We start from the raw sequence: 22662 nt of genomic DNA on the forward strand, positions 1-22662 counted from the left end.
GGACCAAGATGTTCCTCCTTACCTTCCATGGGAGTGTTGGGGTCCGGTCTGTTTGCAAACACCACGTCCACATACTCTAGCTGCAGTCGCTCCAGTGAGGCCTTTAAACCTACAACGACATGCATCACAGCCACAGTTACACACACTATTATTGTTATTGATCTTTCTCAGCAAGACTCCTAACCCCCAAGAGAGTCCACAATTATCAAATTGGAGTCTCTTCTCCCTGGAGCCAAAATGACTAATCAGGATGTTGTCTGATGCAATGTCAGCATTTAATTTCTCATTCTGCCCTTGATCTGTGTGATCAAGGACAGGATGAGCTTACTTACCTTCTATAATGTGTTTTCGGGACAACCCTCTTTCAGTCTCTGCTCTATGGATCAAAAACATATTCCAGGATCAGTTGAATTACAGCAGAGAGCCACAGCAAGGCTTTCTTTTCTTTTCATCATATCATTCAGTCCATCACAGTAACATCCCAATATATACATTTCAGCTTGACTAAAAGCCCATTATAAACTGGGTGGTTCGAGCCCTAAATGCTGATTGGCCGACAGCCGTGATATATCAGACCGTATACCATGGGTATGACAAACCATGTCTTTTTACTGCTGTAATTACTTTGCAATAAGGCACCTCAGGGGTTTGTGGTATATGACCAATATAACACACCCAGTCGGCCCTTATTGCTTAATTATAACAACAGCATGGATTACACATAATCACATTAACCAGAGGGCCACTGGGAGGGAGAAACTCTCTGCATGGCATTACATATACTCTATTACAGTGCCAATCACTCTCAGCCCCAGACACATTACAAAGAGCACCATATTTCTCATTCAGACACACAACCAGAGAAGAGACTTACTTTCCACCCCAGAAGATCTTTGTTGTGATTACCAGACTGGAACGTCTACATGAGAATGGGGAGAAAACACATTACATGTGAGACCACACAGAACATATATAGACAATGAAGCACAGAGAGGGTGTTCCTAGGTGCTCTGGTTGACATCACAGAGAGGGTGTTCCAAGGTTCTCTGGTTGACATCACAGAGAGGGTGTTCCAAGGTTCTCTGGTTGACATCACAGAGAGGGTGTTCCAAGGTTCTCTGGTTGACATCACAGAGAGGGTGTTCCAAGGTTCTCTGGTTGACATCACAGAGAGGGTGTTCCAAGGTTCTCTGGTTGACATCACAGAGAGGGTGTTCCTAGGTGCTCTGGTTGACATCACAGAGAGGGTGTTCCAAGGTTCTCTGGTTGACATCACAGAGAGGGTGTTCCAAGGTTCTCTGGTTGACATCACAGAGAGGGTGTTCCAAGGTTCTCTGGTTGACATCACAGAGAGGGTGTTCCAAGGTTCTCTGGTTGACATCACAGAGAGGGTGTTCCAAGGTTCTCTGGTTGACATCACAGAGAGGGTGTTCCAAGGTTCTCTGGTTGACATCACAGAGAGGGTGTTCCTAGGTGCTCTGGTTGACATCACAGAGAGGGTGTTCCAAGGTTCTCTGGTTGACATCAGAGCGAGGGTGTTCCAAGGTTCTCTGGTTGACATCCCAGTGAGGGCAGAGGGCCGGGCTGGAAATAGTGTGGTGGAATCTGGAGGTGATGTTTTTCGTGCCATGAGCCTTAGATGTTATGATTGGCAGGATGACTAAGCGCAACACACCCTTTAGGTACCCACATACTGCACACACACAAAGGAGGTACAACACTGCCATGGGGCAGTTGGCTTTACCTGGCCTGGCCCGGGGGTCAAACCAGTACAGTGCAGTACAGTACAGCGTGCACACACACACGGGTTGATGAGGTAAAAAATTGGGTAAAGGAGACGCTTTCATTCCATTATTCAGTAGCTTTGAGGGACACAAGAGCAGGAGCACGGCCATGGCTCTGCTGCCTGCCTCCCTGATCTTTTATCTCTCTCTGCCTGCCTGCCAGTGCACAGTGGAGTACACCACACTGCTCACTTCCCTTCCAATAAGGTAGAGCAGTTATCAGGAGAGGGACGGCGCAGAAATGAAACATGGCTCATTATGAGAGTAACCTCCGTACGAACCTACCTCCATCCTTTCTTCTTTATGACGTTCCCCAGCACAACCTCAGCCCTGAGAGAGAGATAGGCAGAGAGAGATCAGATAATGGGCATGGTCAACTAACAACTACACATACCATGATGCAAAAGAAAACAGAAGAGCCTTTGAAAAAGAAGATATCACAAAGTGTGGTGGTAACTCTTAACAACCCTTCCCAGTGTCTCTATAGACTTATAACAAAGCCCTCCTGCAGCGTGTGGAGTTAAACTCAGTGAACTGGCTGGTATGGCTGGTGTGTAAACAGGCTCCATGTCAATCAGTCATTAGCAGCAGTGGGGGTGCCAATTAGGCCCAACGTGGCCTCTATTAGGGCTGGGATGACTCCTGTCACTGGGAGGGAGGAAGGGAGCGCCGGTCTACAAGGCTAACAAATGCCATGTTTTCCTGTAATGTGAATTCTGTGTACTATATGGCAAGCACAAAGTGGCTGAGCTCCCCCTCTCTGTCTCTGTACCCCCTCTTCCCCTCTCTCTGCTTCTCTTTCCCTTATCCCTCTCTCCCCCTCTCCATCAGACCTCTCTCTGCCTGTGTGCGCAGCCTGCTGGTTTGAGCCGAGGGAGCGGAGAGGGAGAGGGAGGGCAATTTCTAGAAGGCTAATGCCATCAATGCTCCCTCTAAGCTGTGCGCACGCTCAGTAGCACCGAGACTGCCACGCTGCTCCCCGGGACTGCCGTGCAAAAATATCAGCCCACAGAGAAGAACGAGATTGAACTTCACTCAACTTTCTAGAGCAGGCCTCCCGAGTGGCTCAGTGGTCTAAGGCACTGCATCGCAGTGCTAGTTGTGCCACTAGAGATTCTGGGTTAGAATCTAGGCTCTGTCGCAGCCGGCCGCGACCGAGAGACCCATGGGGCGGCGCACAATTGGTCCAGCGTCGTCCGGGTTAGGGGAGGGTTTGGCTAGCAGGGATGTCCTTGTCCCATCGCGCACTAGCGACTCCTGTGGCGCGCCGGGCGCAGTACACGCTGACACGGTTGCCAGGTGCACTGTGTTTCCTCCGACACATTGGTGCGGCTGGTCCGTACGGGATTTTGCAGCGATGAGACAAGACTAACTACCAATCGGATACCACAAAATTAGGGAGAACGGGGTAACGGGGTACAGGGCAAAAAAAAAAAACATTATACATTATAGAGCAGTGGTCACCAACGGGTCAATCACGATCGACTGGTCAATGTCCAAGTCATTCCTAGTCGATCGCCAAACATTTCTGTAAAAAACCCAACGACAAAGCCTTGTGTTCCTACTTTAAAAATATATATATATTAGTCTCAGGCTGTTGGCTCACCTGATTCAGCTGCCCTGCGCGCTGGGTAGGTCATCTGTTGACATTTTGAACCATTTCATGTGTCTGAAGGTACAAACTGACTTCCCGGCGGGCCCAGAGAGCAAATCAAGTGCACTATAGGCCTACCGCTGGCTAATCAGATGGCGCAGATGACCGTTTCTGCAGTAACGTAGCAGGCATAAAAGAAAGCTACAGAAAAGTTGATTTCAAAATGTTTAAAACCATGACTAGAGAGAGAAACTGTCAACTTTATGAGTGAGTTCATGTTTAAGTTCTTACTCAGCATTGTCAACACTTTGTATTCAACACTTTTACAAGCCATAAAATGCGAGTTCTTCCTATTTCTACTCAGAGCTACAACAAGCAGTGCATCAGTAATGAATGAGTAGGAAAGTGTATCTATAGGCTTCAGTTGTTATTATTAGCGGCTTGGGTATTTTTTAATATCGAGGAATATTTCACTTTCTCTGTTCATAGGAGTAACATGAATTTGTGCACGATGCAGAAATAATGCGGTGTAACTTGAGTTTCGCCATCATCTGGAAGTCACTTTTTGGTCAGTGTCAGTGGAGGAAAGGGAGAGCGGAGGAATGTTGAGATGCGGACCCTCAGTCTAATGCTCTCTCCCACATCTGAGACTGACCATCAGATGCAGGCACAATAAGCCCACAAAAAAAATATATATGTAAATGTATGCTCACTCAGCTGTGCGTCACAAGTAATACAACAACGGATCTATTACCGGTGTGATCATATAGCCTACTTCAAGTTTTGAAATATATATATTTTTAAATGGCCTGAACAACAATGCATTGACAGGGCAATTCAAGCAAAGCCAATATGCGGTGATAACGTACATTGCTACAGTACTGTTTTTAATTGGTTAATGTTCCATAGGCTTATGTTTTTTAAGTTATGTGAAAAAAGAATCTGAGCGGTAGATCTCGGCTTGAATTTTGACTCAAAGTGATCTTGACTCAGAAAAGGTTGGTGACCACTGTTGTAGAGTTTGCCTTTACTGTGGCAATTGTGATCGAATCAACACGATATTAGCCACTTTGCAACATACCGAAACAAAACAAACTATGCAAGAGATTTTGTTGTAGGCAGAATGCATCGGAGTAGGATTCTTTTGCATTGACATGCACTACTCAGCTCGTACTCTACATAGACCGGTGCAGCATAAACAATCAGAGCTGCAGTAGACCTATATGCAAATAGACCATTGCCATATATGGATCTGTGCTATTTACTTTGAACTGGACTGTGTTTACTGCATGAGCAGTCGTGAGTAGATGCGGATGTTTTGAGATCAAAGCAAGAGCTGCATGTAGCCATGTGGGCACATTTTGTTCATATTCTTCGCTTGTTAGTGAGTTATTAGCCCAGTTATAGATCATTTGTAGTCATCAATAGGGGAGTGATTGCTTCCTACAAGAGCACAAAACATGTACATTTTTTATGAAAAGCGAGTCAGGTAAAGGGGCAGTTTTTTATTTTACCAGGTAAGTTGACTGAGAACACATTCTCATTTACAGCAACGACCTGGGGAATAGTTACAGTGGAGAGGAGGGGGATGAATGAGCCAATTGTAAACTGGGGATTATTAGGTGACTGTGATGGTTTGAGGGCCGGATTGGGAATTTAGCCAGGACACCGGGGTTAACACCTCTACTCTTACGTTAAGTGCCATGGGATCTTTAATGACCTCAGAGTCAGGACACCCGTTTAGCATCCCATCCGAAAGACAGCACCCTACACAGGACAGGGCACTGCCCTGGGACATTGGGATATTTTTTTTAGACCAGAGGAAAGAGTGCCTCCTACTGGCCCTCCAATACCACTTCCAGCAGCATCTGGTCTCCCATCCAGGGACTGACCAGGACCAACCCTGCTTAGCTTCAGAAGCAAGCCAGCAGTGGTATGCAGGGTGGTATGCTGCTGTGTATTTTGAGACAGGCTTGAATAAGCTAAGTAGCCAATAGGCAGAGAGTAGCATAACCTGTCTGATTCTCTGTAATAATGGTATGGGAATAATACCGCATTTTATTTTGTGAATTGATTTCTTGCAAACACCACAACATTTCCAGTCACCTCCTTGTCTGAAGGAAAAGTGGATAAACAGATTAATGTCAAGCGCTGCATGTTTTTTTCTTCTTTTTTCCCACCAAGTCTCATGGAATGTTGGCCTGCATTGAACACAACACAGTGTCTGCTACTGTAGGCTGAATGATGGAACAGAGATGTCCATGTTAAAATGTTATGGGATGCATTTCTCCATTGTTTTTGATGGTAAGCCACTCTGGTAGGCCTACATTATGATCAAATAGCCACAGTAGCCTACTTGGCCACTGTTAAACCTGTAAATTAACTTCTTATGGCTGCAGGGGCAGTATTGAGTAGCTTGGATGAAAGGTGCACAGAGGTGCCCAGAGTAAACGGCCTGCTCCTCAGTCATAGTTGCTAATATATGCATATTATTAGTATTGGATAGAAAACCCTCTGAAGTTTCTAAAACTGTTTGAATTATGTCTGTGAGTATAACAGAACTCATATGGCAGGCAAAAACCTGAGAAGAAATCCAACCAGAAAGTGAGAAATCTGAGGTTGGTCGATTTTCAACTCATCGCCTATTGAAAACACAGTAGGATATGGATCTGTTTGCACTGCCTACGGCTTCCACTAGATGTCAACAGTCTGTAGAACCTCGAATGAAGCTTCTACTGTGATGTGGGGCTGAATAAGAGCTGAATGAGTCAGTGGTCTGGCAGAGAGCCAAGTCCTGGTCACGCACATTCCATATGATAGAGACTTGCGTTCCATTACTTCTATAGACACAAAGGAATTCTCCGGTTGGAACGTTATTGAATATTTATGATAACAACATCCTAAAGATTGATTCTATACTTAGTTTGACAAGTTTATTCGACCTGTAATATAACTTTTTGAAGTTTTCGTCCGACGTTATGCGGGACCTGCACAAGCTTTTGGATTTGTGTACTAAACGCGCTAACAAAAGTAGCTACTTGGACATAAATGATGGACATTACCGAACATTTCTTGTGGAAGTGGGAGTCCTGGGAGTGCATTCCGACGAAGATCAGCAAAGGTAAGTGACGATTTATAATGCTTTTTATGAGTTTTGTTGACTGCACAATTTGGCGGGTAACTGTATGGCTTCCTTTTGTGGCTGAACGCTGTTCTCAGATTATTGAATATTGTGCTTTTGCCGTAAAGATTTTTGAAATCTGATACAGCGGTTGCATCAAGAACAAGTGTATCTTTAATTCTATGTAAAACATGTATCTTTCATCAAAGTTTATGATGAGTATTTATGTTATTTGACGTGGCTCTCTGCAATTTCTCCGGATATTTTGGAGGCATTTCTGAACATGGCGCCAATGTAAACTGAGGTTTTTGGATATAAATATGAACTTAATCGAACAAAACATATATGTATTGTGTAACATGAAGTCCTATGAGTGTCATCTGATGAAGATCAAAGGTTAGTGATTCATTTTCTCTATTTCTGCTTTTTGTGACTCCTGTCTTTTGCTGGAAAAATAGCTGTGCTTTTCTGTGATTTTGCGGTGACCTAACATAAACGTTTGTGGTGCTTTCGCTGTAAAGCCTATTTGAAATCGGACACATTGGTGGGATTAACAACAAGATTACCTTTAAAATGGTATAAGATACATGTATGTTTGAGGAATTTGAATTATGAGATTTCTGTTGTTTGAATTTGGCGCCCTGCACTTTCACTGGCTGTTGTCATATCATCCCGTTAACGAGATTGCAGCCATAAGAAGTTAAAGCAGGTACAGCCTCAGTGATCACAGTAAACGCACTAGAAGTTGCACAGAATTTAGCAGACCGGAAATAGCTCAGTGCTGATTTTTTTTTGAGGGAACATTGGTGTGAAGGAGTGGGTTGTTAAAGCTAATGGGTCTACACCTACACCACAGTGTGTTTGTAAGCGTGTGTTGGTCAATACGCTAGCTGTCAGTCGATGTACTGTACATTGTTTCCCTGTCAATATGTTTCAGTGACTTGGTCATAGTGCCAGGGAACAAACACACACGTGCTAAACCACAGAACCAGGCCTTTAGCTGTAGCGGGGCTGTAGTTGGGAGCCTCTCTCCTGCTCTCTATCCACTCTACAAAACCAAAATGTTGACTTTGTGGCAACATCAACAGTGAGGCCACTAACACATAATTATACCCATATCTAGACTCAGTCCACTTTACTGAATTTGACTGACGAGGTGCTCATATTACCAGAGCTGGTGCTTCACAGAGACCGTGTGAAACGTGGTAGATATGTGCTCCGCTGTCTGCATTGATGTCCCTCTCTTCTGGTTTGTGTGCTGCACCTCGTGTAAAGCCTCTCAGTGCTGCAGTTTGCAGTAGGCTATAGGCTGTCAGGATTAGCAGCCAAGAAGACATGCATGGTTCTGATAGACTGTCAGGACCATTTGCATGGCACACAGATCTGTCACTCTGTTGATCTGCCAGTTCTAATGTCACCATTGTGTGGAATGCTGGTAAAGGTCAACTTTATTTCCCTTGTCCTACAAGTCTGCCACCATTACCTTATGTTGCAGTTTGATATGTCGTCTCCTTTCCACAGCTCAGCTACAGAAGCCACATGTTGGTAAATATTCAAAATAGTGCTGAGTGATTAGCGCTTTTTGAGGTTGGGTCTGTTTCGGATAGATTATTAAAAAGTATTCACAATTTTCAATTTCAGTTTCGATAATAAAAAAAAAACATGAAATGCACTATGCATTATGTGGGTTGAATGCTGTAACACAGAATAAAACAATTAATACACGTCTTATGATGGTAGTGACTGCCCATTACTGCTCACTTATTAACCATCATTTATTCACATTACTTTACTTTAATACAATATGTCAGTTGTTGTGTATATTACATTTGTTTCATTTGATGACTATTACTTCATTCCAAGTCACCATCTCATCTCTGTAGAGCTACTGCCTATGGTGTCTGACAAAATACGCTATTTTAGTAGTTCTTCAAAGTAAATAAGGCATACATTTATAACTGCTGAATACCAACTATCAATAACTTAGATCATGTATTTTCTGGTAAAAATTCCTTGCGAAGCAACTGCTCTCTATGTATCCGAGTCAAAGAAACACAGAACGGACAAGTAGGCGCGCAATAGATTATGGTAGTTAATTATCACATTTTCTGCGCTAAACTATGTAGAACACTGGCCTGCTGGAAACTACAACTCCCAAATACATCACACAGTTCGAGTGCGATCTGATTTATCTCTAGAGAAACTGCCGCGCATTGTGCGCAACAAACAATGGAATTAAAATAATTGATCCGACGTTGGTCAATGAACAAAAAAATAACCGACATTTCAGTTGAACACTCAGCACTAATTCAAAATGATAAAGCCATCAACAATTTGTTATTTTCTTTCTTCAGTCTTTTACATAATATTAACAACTTGGGAAATATGCCTGACCATATTAACACAATGAGACCAGTATTTCCTTGGGGAGGATTTGGAGAAGAGTTAGAGTCTGTTAATCTGAGGTACTGTTGGAAAGGAGTTCATCCTTACTCACAACAAAGATCTATTAATTCAGGACGGTGTATACAGCTGTCTGAGGAGATGTTATGAAGCCCTACAAAGGTTAGAGTTGGCAAAATATCACTGTTCGGGTTCTACTGGTATTCAAGCCATCATGAATAATCGACCCTTGACCTCTCATCAAAAATACCACTAGAACTCAGTATGATGAGTATGATGAGGTGTTTCTCCCCCCAGGTCTGGAGCTCAAGGCTACAGAGCAATTAATCACTCATGTTTATGTAAACGGTTTTGCAGGCTTGTCCAAGGCACGTGTGGATTAAATTGTAAGGCCTTGTATTTGCAAACATGCCTGCTAACTACCTACGCGGGAGGCCGCAGAGGCGCACAGACTCATGGTAAGTGCATCAGTGAGCGTTTCATCTGAGCCTCTGGGCCTCAGATCCACCGAACCAGAGGTTTAATCAAATTGAATGAGATCTCTAAAGATGTGTGATGGCCTGGGAGACTCCCTCAACGTGCTGTAGGATAAAACATCACGACCACACTGAAAGAACTGGAGACCAGCACCAGCTTTATTGGTACTAAATGTGAGTCTACACCATATAATTTAGATGAGTCCCCCATCTAATTAATTAACACACTCATACATTCACTGCCACCTGTTAGGTCAGCGCTCATTCAAACACACTAAAGTACATGTGTTAGCCTATGCTTTGCTTGGCTATGTGGCTTTGTGTGTTATGATCCTGTGATTCAGCAGTCATTGATATCTAGGTGATGTCTGCATGAAGATGTGATGTGGACAGTCTGGATGATACTCACTTCCCTGCGGCGTAGACCTCTGCTGTGTCAAACAGATTGATGCCGTTCTCGTAGGCTAGACACAACAGCTGCTCCGCCATCTGTTGGCCGGAGAGTGGAGCGAGGGAGAGGAAAGAAAGAGGAAGGGAGGTGGTCGAGAAATCACTGATCGGTGCTTAAGTGTTTTCAACTATTAAAACCCGGTCTGCATGTATGGGGTTGTAACCGCATGGGGTTGTAACCTTCCGTGCTATGGCACGCGTGTTGCTTCTCTGGCTCTCTATGTGTCAATATGTTTAGTGTAAGCAGTGGACTATAGAAGCATGTAGATAGTTGTGAAACTGGAGAGTGACTGACTGATAGAATAACAGAAAAAACACAATCCATCTGCTCTCACCTCATCCGTTATCTGCCCTCCGAACGTCACCCATGTTCCTACAGAGAGACGACAGGGAGACTGTGTTAGTAGTCTATCAGACTAGAGATACATAGAGAGAGCAGTGTTGAAGAGGCAGTGACGCCACACACTGATTACTGTAGCTTTTTAATTATAGTTAGAAGAGATGAGGCTTTGGCAGAGTTTGCCATAACAGTGTTAGTCAACAGATGGAGGTCTCAGCTGGCATTTCTGGCATATCTTCACTCTCCAAGATATCTGCTAGGAAAATTATTTGGTGTGAAATAAATTCCCTCTGTGGTACACTTTGTGTATTTCTAGTGAAAACAACAGCAGTCTGGGTCACCTCTAACACATTTTTGTCTCCTATCCCCTCCGCCACCCCCTCACCCCCTCTCACACTCACCTAGTCCAAGGCAGGACACCCTCAGGCCAGACTTCCCAAGGTTTCTGTCAGAATACAGAGAAAACATTATCCTTAATATGGTGTTGATACTGGCGCTGTGCTTTTTAGTGCTGTAGGTGTTTTATATAGTCAAGCTTTGTTTAAAGTAGTTCCATGCTTCATGACAATTAATGTATCTGTGTCTCCACTGACACAGACTACTGGGAGGTTGTAACAACTATGGCAGTTGACAACCATGACAGCTCACGAAAAAACATTTTGTCTCTCTGTACTCTGGATGCAGATGGAGGGGAGCAGGCTCGCAGATGCCCACCAGGAACACAGATCCCTATAGCAATTCCCAGTCCCTAGAAAAATCGCAGCTCAGACACAGACTCCACCGCTGACAGACATACACAGGTTTGGTTAAGTTCTCTTTTACCTTTCAGTCTAAAAAGTCACAGGTAAAAGAAAGAGAATACACTGGGAAAACCTGCAGTAGGTAACAGGCTTATTCTAGTGTTAGAAATTCAGGGGCACCAAAAGCATATTTATTTTTTCCATCAACATTTCAAGCACATTCAATTATTAATTTAGGCAGTATTCAAAAGATCGAAAGCCTCAAGGTTGTGGCCAATAACTTCAAAAACATTGTCAGGGCAACACAGAACAGTGAACCACAGAGGATGATTTGAGGCGGCGCTAGGCTACAACCTTAAATGCTGCACTTGTCATAACAGGTACACCACAGAAATAAGTAGAACCATTTAATGTATTTCTATGGGGTACACAATGTACCTTGTCCCTTCCTTCCTAAGCTCTCAATACGAATAATCCAATCCAAATATGAGATCCTTAAAGCCGGTGACCTTATCTCAAAACACAATGAACCATACCAACTAAAAACCGTGAGCAGAGAACCTCGAGTTGCCTTCTGCTGGAGGTAAGTAAGATGTGTGGGATATGGAATGATGTAATGGCTGTTGTGGGAGGAACAGTGTGTAGGTATATGTGGGGGGTCTGTCTAATTTTGTAGGAGTATGATTGTGTGCATGTGGTTATTATTGGAATATACATTTTCACACTTACTGTGTTTATGTATGAGAGTGTAGCCATGTCTGTGTGTGTGTGTGTGTAGGATTATGAGTGTGTGGGTGTCTTGTGAAGCCATGTAGGTTTTCTACATTGCTGTGGTGATAAGAACAAAACAATCCATTGATGTTGCTCTGAAAAAGCCAGGGGATCCAAAAAGCCCACTTTACATGTGGACTGAGATTCAAAATAAACCAGCACCATCATTTCAGCTCTTAACAAGCATATGCAGTCCAGATCAAGAAGATTCTCTCCTCAAATGTCGGGTCCTTTAGGGTCTCTTTCATGATATCTTACCATGTGTTATCTGCAAGTCCAGTGCACTAAGAGAGGAAGAGGCGAAGCGAGAAGGCCGACTCCGACCTGTGTGAAAATAAAGCATGGATGTGGGGATTTTTTGTACGGAGGTCAATGAGAGTATCGAATTTGGTCCAAAATGAAATGTAACTGCTAACTTGCTACGTGTGGCCTATATAATCGAATAGAAGTTTTGTAACGCTAAGGTTGTGACAAATGTACTAATATAAGTGGACGTGCGTGACATAGCGCCAACTTTGCAAAAATAGATTTTATACCGTAGTTGTGTCTGTTGTTCACATCCGAATCTGCCATCTCATTGGCTAGAATGTTCCCGCTTCCTCCCGCCTGCCTTCTGCCTTTGCAGCCATTGATTCCCATTGTTAGTCCAGCACCTTGTAAGTATACACAATAATATTTGGTGCAATACAGTACACAGACACACAGTCTGGTCCATCTTATGAAAGGCAACTTCTGTATTTTTCCAGCAACTAAAAATGGAAGTTGCCTTTTCAAAACAATGGCGGGAAGATGGAACAGGAAATTGGCAAAAGGTGCCACCGATAAGTTTGCTAAATTAAGAAAAAAAATTGACAGATGAAGACATACAGGTGATGAAAGCAGTATAACTCAGGGGAACATTAACGATGTACAAGTTAGCGATGATGTATCAGATTGTTTGCTTGCTAGCTAGCTAACGTTTGTGTCTAACGAGGCTAACTACACTAACTAATTGTAAATTCAGGCACGAATACCTGTGATAAAGATAAAGAAAAATAGATACACAAAAGTATGTGGACAACCCTTCAAATGAGTGGATTCGGCTATTTCAGCCACACATGTTGCTGTCAGGTGTATAAAATCAAGCACACAGCCATGCAATCTCCATAGACAAACATTGTCAGTAGAATGGCCTTACAGAAGAGCTCAGTGACTTTCAACATGGCACCGTCATAGGATGCCACCTTTCCAACAAGTAAGTCAGTCAAATTTCTGCACTGCTGGAGCTGCCCTGGTCAACTGTAAGTGCTGTCATTGTGAAGTGGAAACGTCTAGGAGCAACAACAGCTCAGCAGCGAAGTGGTAGGCCACACAAGCTCACAGAACGGGACCGCCGAGTGCTGAAACTGCCTGGAAACAACGTCAGGAGCTTCATGAAATGTGTTTCCATGGCCGAGCAGCCTACCTGCCCATACATAAAGTTTGGTGGTGGAGGAGGAATAATGGTCTGGGGCTGTTTTTCATGGTTCGGGCTAGGCCCATTAGTTTCAGTGAAGGGAAATCCTAACGCTACAGCATACAATGACATTCTGTGCTTCTAACTTTTTGTTAACAGTTTGGGGAAGGCCCTTTCCTGTTTCAGTATGACAATGCCTCCATGCAAAAAGCGAGGTACATACAGAAATGGTTTGTCGAGATTGGTGTGGAAGAACTTGAATTTTTTTGTATCTTTTATATAATTGTTTTTATTATTATTTGTATATATATATATATATATATATATATATATATATATATATATATATATATATATATACACTCTACTGTATGTACAGTAGCCAATTTGTTGTTTTTCATCTGTAGACACTGAATCAGGTCGATGAAATGATTGGGTGAGGACTGTTGTCATGGCTTGAGGTATTATACATCAAAACGCAAATGCTTAATAAGTTAAGAGAACGGTGCACATGGCCTTCACACACACTCTGTGCAACCTGCTCAGAAATGAGACATACAGTAAAGCTGTTAGCCCAGATAAATTGGGAAGCATGCTTCTGGACTACAGTCACAACAAATCGCCATAAATTGTTATTCCAGAATCACAGTATTGTTCAACTACAAGTGCAGGACAGGTGTTTATTTGAGTTAGGTCCTTCACAAAAAGTAACCGACAGATCAGACACCCAGTCTGGTCTCTGTCATGGTTCACCTAGACGATACATCCCTTTATCAGTTCTGTGTAGTGCAAAATATTTTATCAGGCTGGCTGTTGATACTGCATGTTGGCCCTGGGCTATCATTCACCTCTATGCCCTCCCCTGCAGGAATCTGGTAGCAATACTGTAGCAGGCTGGTTTGATCTGGGGTCAGTTTGCTGCTACGCCTCCCTGGACACAGACCGGAAGAGTAAGGTCACCTACATCTCTTACCCTCTTCAATTATGGACTACCGACGCACACTGCATTACACTACAGTCAGGAGCATGAGCAGCCTCAACACATTATGAGTGGAATCAATGACCACTGACTGTGTGAGAGTTATTTAACTGGCTGTAAATGAGACAAGTCAGAGCCTCTGGGCCATTTGTACTAGTGGCCTCATGCAGGGCCCGGATTAAGAAATCATAAGCCCCGGTGCATTGTAAAAAAAAAAAAGTTGAGCAAAAGCGTTTTTAGGATTTCTACAGATTAAAAAAATAATAATAATAATCAGGGCATCCCCTCAAGAATCGGCCTTTTAAAAAATGCATTTCATGCAATTCTATGTAATTTACATGACAGAAGACATTAGCTGAATCTTTTGTAATACCACACAAAAGAATGAAATGAGTAGCTACTCTGACACTGACAAACTGAGATCAATCAAGTCTTGAATTCAAACAAATAATAGCCCAGGCCAATGAAGCAACACACAGATTGTACAATATTAGGAGGAGTAACAGTGCCTTTCAAAAGTATTCAGTGTTTTTCCTATTTTGTTGCATTACAACCTGTAATTTATATTTATTTTTATTTGGATTTCATGTAATGGACATACAAAATAGTCCACATTGGTAAAGTGAAATGGAAAAAAATAAGTGAATAAAAAATTTTAAAAAACGGAAAAGTGGTGCGTGCATATGTATTCACCCCCTTTGCTATGAAGCCCCTTAATAAGATCTGGTGCAACCAATTACCTTCAGAAGTCACATAATTGATTAAATAAAGTCCACCTGTGTGCAATCTAAGTGTCACATGATCTGTCACATGATCTCAGTACATATACACCTGTTCTGAATGGCCACAGAGTCTCTAACACCACTAAGCAAGGGGCCCCACCAAGCAAGCGGACCATGAAGACCAAGGAGCTCACCAACAGGTCAGGGACAAAGTTGTGGAGAAGTACAGATCAGAGTTGGGTTATAAAAAAATATCCGAAACATCCCATGGAGCACCATTAAATCCATTATTAAAAAAATGGAAAGAATATGGCACCATAACAAGCCTGCCAATAGAGGGCCGCCCACCAAAACTCACAGACCTGGCAAGGAGGGCATTAATCAGAGAGACAACAAAGAGACCAAAGATAACCCTGAAGGAGTTGCAAAGCTCCACAGCGGAGATTGGAGTATCTGTCCATAGGACCACTTTAAGCCGTACACTCCACAGAGGTGGGCTTTAAAGAAGAGTGGCCAGAAAACGCGCCATTGCTTCAAGAAAAAAAATAAGCAAACATGTTTGGTGTTTGCCAAAAGGCATGTGCGAGACTCCCCAAACATAAGGAAGAAGGTACTCTGGTCATATGAAACTAAAATTGAGCTTTTTGGCCATCAAGGAAAACGCTATGTCTGGCACAAACCCCGAGAACACCATCCCACAGTGAAGCATGGTAGTGGCAGCATCCTGCTGTGGGGATGTTTTTCATTGGCAGGGACTGGGAAACTGGTCAGAATTGAAGGAACGATGGATGGCAAAAAATACAGGGAAATTCTAGAGAAAAACCTGTTTCACTCTTCCAGAGATTTGAGACTGGGACAGAGGTTCACCTTCCAGCAGGACAATGACCCTAAGCATACTGCTAAAGCAACACTCGAGTGGTTTAAGGAGAAAAATTGAAATGTCTTGGAATGGCCTCGTCAAAGCCCAGACCTCAATCCAATTGAGAATATGTGGTATGATTTAAAGATTGCTGTACACCAGCAGGAACCCATCCAACTTGAAGGAGCTGGAGCAGTTTTGCCTTGAAGAATGGGCAAACATTCCAGTGTCTAGATGTGCCAAGCTTATAGAGACATATCCCAAGAGACTTGCTGCTGTAATTGCTGTAATTGAAGTATTGACTTTGGGGGGTGAATAGTTATGCACGCTCAAGTCTTATTTTTTATTGTGAAACAAACAAGAAATATTTTGCATCTTCAAAGTGGTAGGCATGTTGTGTAAAGCAAATGATACAACCCCCCCCCCCCAAATCTATTTTAATTCCAGGTTGTCAGGCTACAAAATAGGAAAAATGCCAAGGGGGTGAATACTTTCGCAAGGCACTGTAGATAGGATATATACACACAGTACCAGAAAAAATCTGACACACCTACTCATTCAAGGGTTCTTATTTTTACTATTTTCTACATTGTAGAATAATAGTGAAGACATCAAAACTATGAAATAACACATACGGAAAAATGTAGCAACCAAAAAAGTGTTAAACAAATCAAAAGATATTTTAGATTATTCAATGTAGCCACCGTTTCCCTTTGATAGCTTTGCGCACGCTTGGCATTCTCTCAACCAGCTTTTCCAACAGTCTTGAAGGAGTTTCCACATATGCTCAGCACTTGTTGGCTGTTTTTCCTTCACTCTGTTGTCCAACTCATCCCATACCATCTCAATTGGGTTGAGGTCAGGTGATTGTGGAGGCCAGGTTATCTGATCCAGCACACCATCACGCTCCTTCTTGGTAAAATAGCCTTTACACAGCCTGGAGGTGTGTTGGGTCATTGTCCTGTTGAAAAACAAATGATAGTCACACCAAGCGCAAACCAGATGGGATGGAGTATCGCTGTAGAATGTTGTGGCAGCCATGCTGGTTAAATGTGCCTTGAATTCTAAATAAATCACCGACAGTGTCACCAGCAAAGCACCCCCACACCTCCTCCTCCATGCTTAATGGTGGGAACCACACATGTGGAGATCATCCGTTCATCTACTCGGTGTCTCAGAAAGACGCGGCGGTTGGAACCAAAAATCTCACATTTGGACTCATCAGACCAAAGGACAGATTTCCACTGGTCTAATGTCCATTACTCGTGTCTCTTGGCCCAAACAAGTATCTTATTCTTATTGGTGTCCTTTAGTAGTGGTTTCTTTGTCCTAATTTGACCATGAAGGCCTGATTCACGCAGTCTCCTCTATCATTTCTCTTTGCTTATTTGAGCTGTTCTTGCCATAATATGGACTTGGTCTTTTACCAAATAGGGCCATATTCTGTATACCACCCCTACCTTGTCACAACACAACTGACTGGCTCAAATGCATTAAGGAAAGAAATTCCACAAATTAACTTTTAATAAGGCACACCTGTTAATTGAAAAGCATTCCAGGTGAAGCTGGTTGAGAGAATGCCATTAGTGGGCAAAGCTGTCATCAAGGCAAAGGGTGGCTACTTTGAAGAATCTCAAATAAGATATATTTTGATTTGTTGACTTTTTTTTGTGTGTGACTTTTTTGGTTACTACATGTTTCCATATGTGTTATTTCATAGTTTTGATGTCTTCACTATTATTCTACAATGTAGAAAATAGTAAAATAAAGAAAAACCCTTGAATGAGTAGGTGTGTCCAAACTTTTGACTTGTACTGTATGTGTGTTTATGTAATATCAATTCAGCCTGTATGAGCATTGAGTACACCACCTACATCAAGCCTAAAAGCAGCAGCAGCACACTACCTGAGAATGCACCCTGGGTCTGAATGCAAACCTATACGCCCCCGTCTCTATCGTCCTGATGTAGTAGTGATGGGTAAATGTACAAGGAAATGAACAGATTGCAGGCACAGAAGGCTTTCCATTCCCGAGGCTGGATCTGTCCTTTGCCTGGGGCTGGGCACTTCAAGAGGCTGAGTTCAGGTGCCCATAGGGGTGGAAATGGATCAGTTTCCCTAGGCAGGAGAGGGGTGGATCATCCATGGCATTAACTGTATACGCTAAAGAAAACTGGTGCAGAAAAGCTTACTCACTAGAGCACAGATCATGACCACACTGCATCATTTAGTGCCATATGACACTATTTACAGTAGAGTAGAACTAAAATATTCATAACACGGATAACCATGCATCATCTTATATACTGTATACTTTAAAGGCCCAATGCAGTTTTTATCTCAATATCAAATAATTTCAACAGTAAGTTGAGACCCCGACTGAGTTAAAATAAATACAATTTTACACACACACATACAACCAGTCAAAAGTGGACACGCCTACTCATTCAAGGGTTTTTCCATATTTTTACTATTTTCCTACATTGTAGGATAATAGTGAAGACATCTAAACTATGAAATAACACATATGGAATCATGTAGTAACCTAAAAAGTGTTATATCAAAATATATTTTATATTTGAGATTCTTCAAAGTAGCCACCCTTTGCCTTGATGACAGCTTTGCACACTCTTGGCATTATCTCAACCAGCTACAGCAGGAATGCTTTTCCAACAGTCTTGAAGGAGTTCCCACATATGCTGAGAACTTGTTGGCTGCATTTCCTTCACTCTGCGGTCCCACTCATCCCAAACCATCTCAATTGGGTTGAGGATGGGTGTATGTGGAGGCCAGGTCATCTGATGTAGCACTCCATCACTCTCCTTTCTTGGATATATATTTTTTTTTTTGGGGGGGGGAGGGGAAGACCAGGGATGGGCCGCCAGTTGCCCATCCCTGGTCTAGGTTGTCTGGGATTATGGAGTTGATGTGTGCCATAACAAGCCTTTCAAAGCAAGGTAGTCATTGTGGCAGGTAGCCTTAGAGTTCTTGGGAACAGGAATGGTGGTCAGCTTGAGACATGTGGGAGTTACAGACAGGGACAGGTTAAAAATGACTGTGAATATGCATGACAGCTGTTTGGCACATACTCTGAGAACGCACCTTGGAATACCGTCCGTCCCTGCGGCCTAGCGAGTGCTGACCTGATTAAAAAGACAACCCAGATCCCTGGGTCGGCGGGGGGCCCTCATGCAAGGTTCGGTGTTGTTTTTGTCTTAGCATGCATAAAATGCATTGAGTTCTTCTTGTAGGGAGGCATCGTTGGGAAGATCAGAGCTGTGTCTTCCTTTGGAGTCCGTAATGAACTGTAGCCCCTGCCACTCGGAGGCTGTGTAATAGGATTCCACCTTGTTCCTATATTGTCCTTTTGCTTGTTTGATGGCTCTGTGGAGGTCCTAGTGGGACTTCTTGAACTTGTTTGTGTCTTCAGTCGTAGCCTCAGGGTTGGCTGCGGCAGCCCTGTCCTTTAGCTTAGCACCAATCTCAGTGTTAATACAGGGCTTTTGATTGGGGAAGCAGCAAACCTTTACTGTGGGGACAATGTTGGCAATGCATTTCCTAATGAAGCCGGTGGAGGTGATTAGCCTGTCGATGCTACTGTATCAGCGGAGTCCTGGTACATATTCCAGTCAGCGTTAGCAAAGCAGTCCTGTAGCATAGCCTCCAGTATGGAGAACCATTTCTCTACGGAGTGTGTCACGGTTACTTCCTGTTTGATCTTCTGCTTGTTGACCGGAAGCAGGAGTATAGAATCATGATATGATTTGCCGAAGGGATTGACGAGGGAGGGCCTTGTATGCTTGAGGGTAGAGTAACAGTGGTCTAAGACTATAGCCCCTAGTGGAAGTTGGGCATCACGTGTCTTAATGACGCAGAATTAAAATCATGGTTTTCTGCTTGTTTATAGCCTCGTACAGTTCGTTAAGTGCCAGCTTGTTGTTTTTCTTGTCCTGGAGTGGAATATACCAAACATTAGGAACACCTTCCTAATATTGAGTTGCACCCTCCCCTTTTATCCCTCAGGACAGCCTCAATTCGTCAAGGCATGGACTCTACAAGGTGTCGAAAGCGTTCCACAGGGATGTTGGCCAATGTTGAATCCAATGCTTCCCACAGTTGTGTCAAACTGGCTGGATGTTCTTTGGGTGGTGGACCGTTCTTGATGCACACTGACAAACCTACAGTAGCAGTGTTGCAGTTCTTGACACAAACCGGTGCACTTGGCATCTACTACCATACCCCGTTCAAAGGCACTTTAATCTTCTGTCTTACCCTCTGAATGGCATACATACAGAATTTATGTCTCAATTGTCTCAAGGATTAAAAACCTTCTTTAACCTGCCCCCTCCCCCCCATCTACACTGATTGAATTGGATTTAACAAGTGACATCAATAAAGGATAATAACTTTCACCTGGATTCACTTGGTCAGTCAATGTCATGGAAAGAGCAGGTGTTTCTTAATGTTTTGTATACTCAGTCCATACAGCAGTCACGATAACTGCTAAAAACTCTTGGGAGGTAGACAGTAGTTTGCAGACAGTAAGATAAACAAACTAATAGTATAATTATAGGACGCTTATAGAAAGCAGCATCATTGTCACCAACATCTTGTATCTGACCATGCAGACTGCAATGTGAACGGAAAGAAAGTGCTAGTGACTGTGGTCAAGCTTATTCTGCTCTTTATTTGAGTGACAAGGGACATGGCTTGGTGTGAGAAGTGGCATGCAGCAGGAGGGAGAAAGACGACTCAAGTAGCAAACAGAGTAAACTATAAAAACAGACATTACACGTGCTGGAGTTGTGCATCACATTTAACAGACCAAACATTGAAATACCGTTACAGGAGGTGAAGTAAAACCCAATGAAGTACAGTATACTGCCCAGTCCTACCGTATATTAACTTAAACAGCCTGGTGATGTTACCCGGCAAGCCAAATTTCCACCCATGCAAAACCTGCGGATTAGAACGTCCTATGTATATTGTCTTTTCAACCAGCAACTATCAGGAAATAACACAAACATGTTGCACACTTTTACAGTGTAAGTTAAATCAGATGTTGTACAATATGATACAAAACCATAATTTTTACTGCACTGGGCCTTTAATGTGCTATTTACAGTCCATTGTCCTTTACATTCCGTTTCCCGTGATTAAATAAAGCCTCTAAGTAACTCCCCATGGTATGCTATATTATTAAACCATTCTGCACCAATTAATTTAACACTAATCATGTCACATGGATGGTTTAAAGGCATGTTACAGAGAGTAACACAAAATGATTGTCAACATAATTGACACACTATCCTCAAAAAATATTAAAATGTCACTAATAATTTATATAACATCATCCAACATAGATGGTCTTTCTAAACAGTTTAGTCACACAATGTGGAAAACATGACATAATTCTATCTTTGTTTTCTTCATCAGCTTAGATATTGACACATATACAGATGTGCTTTAGTGGGATGTAGCCTAAGAAACATGATGCAAATAGTCAACATAAATGTCTCCAAACATATTTGAAAGCGAAAAGGCGATTGGCATGTGAAAGAAACTATTTGCTGACGGATATGAAAGCTAAATGTCTATTCCTTGCAGCACATAGCAGGATGGATTAATACATCTATTTCCAGTGTGTTTAAGAAATACAATAACACGCTGAGAGAGGATGAGATGAGAGCAGAGTGCTGCTAACGCAGAAACACGCAGCTCAGCTCAGAGCAGCACAGGCTCTAATTAAACTGTATCAGTCAGGCAAGGAGAAAACAGCTCACTCCCCATTCACCTAAACATGCTCCCATCAGTGCACATCTCTCACACACATCCACACAGTGCACTTACTCACAAACTCTATGCATATAGAGAGACACACACACATCAATAAATTGACTACTCTACGGTTTGGCAATTCACCGTAACATGCCCCTAGCAAACAGATGCCAAGTGTTATTTTCTTGTGCATTAACTTCTTTGGGACTGGGGGGCAGTATTGAGTAGCTTGGATAATAAGGTGCCCAGAGTAAACTGCCTGCTACTCAGGCCCAAAAGCTAGAATATGCATATAATTAGTCGATTTGGATAGAAAACACTCTGACGTTTATAAAACTGTTTGAATGATGTCTGTGAGTATAACAGAACTCATATGGCAGGCAAAAACCTGAGATAGAATCCAACCAGGAAGTGGGAAATCTGAGGTTTGTAGTTTTTCCAAGTCATTGCCTATCGAATATACAGTGTCTATGGGGTCATATTGCACTTCCTAAGGCTTCCACTAGATGTCAACAGTCTTTAGAACCTTGTTTCAGGCTTCTACTGTGAAGGGGGAGAGAATAAGAGCTGTTTGAGTTAGGTGTCTGGCAGAATGCCATGAGCTCAGTCAGGCGGGCGCCTGTGAGAGGTAGCTGCGTTCCTTTTCCTTTCTAAAGACAAAGGAATTGTCCGGTTGAAACATTATTGAAGATTTATGATAAAAACGTCCTAAAGATTGATTCTATACATCGTTTGACATGTTTCTACGAACTGTAATATAACTTTTTTTACTTTTTGTCTGAACTAAGCGATCGCGCATTGAGCATTTGGATTACTGGGCTAAACGCGCAAACAAAAAGTAGGTATTTGGACATAAATGGACTTTATCGAACAAAACAAACATTTATTGTGGAACTGGGATTCCTGGGATTGCATTCCGATGAAGATCATCAAAGGTAAGTGAATATTTATAACGCTATTTCTGAGTTTTGTGACACCTCTCCTTCTTTGGAAAATGGCTGTATGTTTTTCTGTGACTTGGCGCTGACCAAACATAATCGCACAGATTTCAAAAAGGCTTTCGCCGTAAAGCCTTTTTGAAATCTGACACAGCGATTGCATTAAGGAGAAGTTTATCTATAATTCCATGCATAACACTTGTATCTTTTATCAATGTTTATTATGAGTATTTCTGTAGTTTGATGTGGCTCTCTGCACTTTCACTGGATGTT

General features: G+C 42.6%; 1 protein-coding gene across 13 annotated transcripts in view; it reads right to left on the bottom strand.

The window, feature by feature from the left end:
• The window catches only part of LOC139558805 (voltage-gated potassium channel subunit beta-2), a 147342-nt gene that overhangs the window by 12615 nt on the left and 112065 nt on the right, over positions 1-22662 (bottom strand). For all 13 annotated transcript variants that reach the window (XM_071374339.1, XM_071374278.1, XM_071374305.1 and 10 more), the window contains 7 exons: positions 10570-10613; positions 10164-10201; positions 9788-9867; positions 2070-2114; positions 875-919; positions 333-376; positions 23-109 (listed from right to left, as the gene is read on the bottom strand). In XM_071374339.1, the coding sequence (XP_071230440.1) occupies positions 23-109; positions 333-376; positions 875-919; positions 2070-2114; positions 9788-9867; positions 10164-10201; positions 10570-10613 (383 nt within the window). The remainder of the gene's footprint in view (positions 1-22; positions 110-332; positions 377-874; positions 920-2069; positions 2115-9787; positions 9868-10163; positions 10202-10569; positions 10614-22662) is intronic.

Source organism: Salvelinus alpinus, chromosome 2 (assembly GCF_045679555.1).
Source record: "Salvelinus alpinus chromosome 2, SLU_Salpinus.1, whole genome shotgun sequence".
NCBI classification, from domain to species: Eukaryota; Metazoa; Chordata; class Actinopteri; order Salmoniformes; family Salmonidae; genus Salvelinus; species Salvelinus alpinus.